Genomic DNA, 4,576 nt, shown 5'->3' on the forward strand with positions numbered 1-4,576 from the left:
TTCAATATCCCAGCACTATACTCGGAAGCTAAATTCAACTGATATGATGCTTCAATTTTTACTCACATATCATAAAGATTCCAGATTATAGAATATCCCGGTACAAGTTAAAAATTTCAGATTCAGAAAAGTGTTCTTTCATAACTATCCTTGTAACTTTTCTCAAAAAACAACTATGAAAGGTTACATGCTGAATCATGCATATTAGACAGTTGATAGGTGAATCCTTATCATCTGAACTTTAGGCAAGTTCAAGCATCTTTTTAGTCAAATAGGCTCGTCGCTTTTCTTATGCTTCTGACAAAATTCTTATGAAGATGGACTATATTAGGATCAGCCACTTATCAGTATATCTGATCAAATTTTTACACTCGGAATTCTAACAGAGTTCCCCAGGACTGAAATCAACCCATCCAGCATACAATTATGCTGCGCACTGAGGGAAGTTGCTCTCTTATTATGACCTGATAATCTCAGTAAAACTGTAAATAATGTTCCATTATCTTTGCTCCCATACCTTTCCAAGAACCTCCAATCGCTCACGCATACACTTACAAACACATAGACACGTATGTGCACGCACACAATGGAATCGGTTATGAAAGATATATTATGAAAAAATTCACTAAATCACCTTTCATTTTTCTATATTTATTGCATAACCTAGGAAAAATTGCAGAAGAATATTGCAACCTTATAAAGTTAGTTTCCTTCCTTAGGATAACCGAGGCAAATTTCATCTTATTTTGACAAGGAGAGAGTCACAAGTTCCATGATCAAAGTTTACTCATTTACACTTCTTAGCTTGAACTTGCAAAAGCAATCCCTTGAGTAGTTCTTACCTTTCTTGCTCCTTTGCTTTGACCCAAGTAAATTATTACATTCATTTGTAAAAAAAAAATATTGTGAAGATGATGAGATGTGTACGACTGCATGATGCATTTAATTGATTTCATGTTATGTAGGATCATCCTCTATGGATTCTATAGAGTCGGCTCTTTTCAATTAGACTAATTTTCATTAACCTTTAAGTTTGTTTATTCACTTTAAGATTGTAAGTTTTAAAAATGAACATGATTTGTGTACAAATATGGTTAAATTTAATTATTTAAGGTCATTCAGCGTACATTACATGAATTAAAACCTAAAAGTGATATCAAACATGCTCCAAAATAGCGAAATTTTGAAATCCATAAGTCATGCCAACATCACTATTATCTATAATTAGGCCGAACTTCACAAGTTTCACTAGCTAGAGATAAATGATCCTATGGTATGTTTGTAATTACAATTTTCTTCAGTTCATTAATGCCTTGATTATTCCAAAATCATCTTCCTCCCATCCTTGTTAAAAAACAAAAAAAATCGTTGAAAATTCAGGATTACAAAACATAAATTCAAAAACGGTACACAAACTTTAATGGATCACACATAAGCCCAATACTTTTCCAATTAAACCAAAAACCCATATACAAAGTCCAACCCCTTCCATTTCTTCAAACTTCCATTCCTTGAATTCTTGGTGCCCAAGTATCAAGTTATCAACAATTCAACACATGTCACATACTAAAATTTTCTTTTCTTTTTTTTTTTTTCAAAAAAAAAACAGAAAATGACAGGAACCTTCCTCAAAACAATATTCCCATTTTAATTTTTCCTTAATCAATAAGAGAGTAAAAAAAAAAAAAATCAAAATTAAACCGACTCAAAAAAACGTGGCCTCCAAGCTTAAACACACTCACAAATCCCTATAAAAATTCCCATTCACTCCAAACTCTCACACCTCATCAAAAAAATGGCCCCATCATTTCTCACCGGCCCACCACTCCGCCAAACTCCCCCACCCTCCTCCACCGCAACCACCGCCGCAGATGGCGGCTCCGGCGACCCATTCGTCGATGCAATGGTGGCAAACTTCAACAACATAAATCAACCACCACAACATCCGCCATTAATGGGGTTTACCGAGAACTTCTCCGCCACCTTCCTCAGTTCCGGCAACCCATGTCTTGACCTATTCTTCCATGTGGTCCCCGGCACACCGGCCGATTCGTTGACTCAACGGCTCGATCTTGCTTGGGCCCACAACCCGTTGACCACCCTTAAACTTATCTGTAATCTTCGTGGTGTTCGAGGTACTGGAAAATCTGACAAAAATGGGTTTTACACTGCTGCGTTTTGGCTCCATAAAAATCATCCCAAAACTCTTGCGTGTAATCTCCCTAGTTTTGCTGATTTTGGGTATTTCAAGGATTTTCCTGAGATTTTGTTTCGGGTTCTGGGTTTGACTCATGTGCCCAAGATGAAGAAACGGGTTAAAAATGACCCGTTTGAGAATCGCCGGAGGTTTAAGAATCCGGGGAAGAAGGGTGATAAGAAGATGAAGAAGATGGTGAAATCTCTGAGTTCGATGAGTTCGAAGGAGAAGCAGGAGAGAGAAAAGCAGGTTGCCGGTGAACTTCGCCTTAAGAAGAAGTCAGAAATGGCGAAAACTGCGATTGAACGGTATACCCGTGACCCGGATTACCGGTTTCTTCATGATCGAGTTTCGGATCTTTTTTCGGGTTGTTTGATTTCTGATTTGGAGATGTTTAATAGTGGAAAGCTTGATAAGATTAGCCTCGCGGCTAAGTGGTGTCCGTCCTTAGACTCGTCTTTCGACCGCGCTACCTTGATCGTTGAAGCCATTGCTAAGAAGGTGTTCCCAAGGGAGAAGTATAAGGAGTATGAGGGTGTGGAGGAGGCGCATTACGCTTACCGGGTTCGAGACCGGCTTCGGAAGGACGTGTTAGTGCCACTGCGCCGTGCATTGGAGCTTCCGGAGGTGTTTATGGCGGCGAGGAAGTGGAATGAGTTGCCTTACAATAGGGTTGCTTCGGTTGCAATGAAGACTTATAAAGAGCATTTTCTTAAACATGATGAGGAAAGGTTTAAGGATTATTTGGAGAAGGTTAAGTCTGGTAAGGCGAAGATTGCTGCTGGTGCATTGCTTCCTCATGAGATAGTTTCGGCATTGGAGGACGGAGATGGCGGTGAGGTTGCGGAGCTTCAATGGAAGAGAATGGTAGAGGATTTGTCTAAGGAAGGGAAATTGAGTAATTGTCTTGCTGTTTGTGACGTTTCGGGTTCGATGCACGGGACTCCGATGGAGGTCTGTGTTGCTCTTGGGCTGCTGTTATCTGAGTTGTCTGAGGAGCCGTGGAAAGGGAAGGTGATCACGTTTAGTGCAAACCCTCAACTTCATGTGATTCAAGGGAGTGACCTGAAATCGAAGATTGAGTTTATTGAAAAGATGGATTGGGGGATGAATACTAATTTTCAGAAGGTGTTTGATTTGATCCTGAGTGTTGCAGTGCAGGGTAAACTTCCTGAGGATAAGATGATTAAAAGGGTGTTTGTGTTTAGTGATATGGAGTTTGATCAAGCATCAAGTCACCCGTGGGAGACTGACTATATGGTGATTAAGAGGAAGTATGAGCAGAATGGGTATGGTAATGCTGTGCCGGAGATTGTGTTCTGGAATCTTCGAGACTCGAGGTCGACACCAGTGGCAAAGAACCAGCTAGGGGTAGCGTTGGTGAGTGGGTTTTCGAAGAATATGATGAAGTTGTTCTTGGATGGAAAGGAGGATCAGCTTAGCCCTGAGGCTGTTATGGAGGCTGCTATCTCTGGGGAAGAGTATAATAAGCTTGTTGTTTTGGACTGATAATCAAGTTTTATGGAAGTAATTTTGTTATAGCATAAGTAATATATAGCAGTATTAACCTGTAAATTTTGGTACAGTTTTCAATGAAATATGGTTAATACAGAATAACTGTAGTACATTTTACCAAGCGAGGTGCTATAATTTGTCAATAGAGTAATGCTATTTGGATACTGTAAGTCTCTGCTTTGCATCTTTAATTCAGCCTGCTGATTAAATTGGTGCTAGCTGATGACACTTACAGGATTCATGCTCTTAATAGCTTCTGCACTGCTTGGATATGTGATTGTTTAGTGTATAAATTCTTTGCTCAAGTCTTATATCTTCTGATCAACATAGAAGGTTGAATATAGTTTTCCCCTTTTCTGTCGTGGTCTGATGAATGCTGCAATGACGCTTTCTGTGATGCTGATAGAGCAAAGAAAAGATGTGTTGTGCTGCTTGCATTGCAATTCTGTGGCTCATTTGCTCGTATATTGCTGCATCTCTATGCATATCATATACGAAGTACATTGAGTAGTTTATTAGCACCTCATTTTAGTACTCTTGTAATCTATTGAAGAAGAAAACCGTGTTGGTGTTGTATTTCAAGAAATTGGTATGTTTAATAGGTGTCAGCAGGTCCCCAACCGGAGATGTAGATACCGAGGCCACCTTCACAACATTCTTGATCAATTAGTCGTTACTCGTTAGTGTATATGAAATGTGATGGTTGACAGCAAACTGACTCCTTTGTAGTATCATATAAAATCATCAACGATTATGTTCAATGTGCCTGTGTGAGAAGTCTGAGGACCACTGGCAAAATTTATCATTAGATGATCATCTAATGATATGCATTAGAATTTTTTGTTACAATTTATGGAATCATTG

At 39.1% G+C, this 4,576-nt stretch overlaps 1 protein-coding gene across 1 annotated transcript; it reads left to right on the forward strand.

Moving 5' to 3' along the window:
* The first annotated feature begins 1,662 nt into the window (after window positions 1–1,662).
* Window positions 1,663–4,014, forward strand: LOC110685912. The gene has a single exon (XM_021862468.1). It carries the CDS (start codon window positions 1,796–1,798, stop codon window positions 3,704–3,706), a length of 1,911 nt encoding a protein of 636 aa, XP_021718160.1. The 5' UTR covers window positions 1,663–1,795; the 3' UTR covers window positions 3,707–4,014.
* Window positions 4,015–4,576: the final 562 nt, after the last annotated feature.

This window comes from Chenopodium quinoa, unplaced genomic scaffold (genome assembly GCF_001683475.1).
Source record: "Chenopodium quinoa cultivar QQ74 unplaced genomic scaffold, ASM168347v1, whole genome shotgun sequence".
Classification (NCBI taxonomy): Eukaryota; Viridiplantae; Streptophyta; class Magnoliopsida; order Caryophyllales; family Amaranthaceae; genus Chenopodium; species Chenopodium quinoa.

Coding starts and splice junctions, on each gene's coding strand:
- LOC110685912 (XM_021862468.1), top strand. CDS start 1,796: ATGGCCCCATCATTTCTCACCGGCCCACCACTCCGCCAAACTCCCCCA.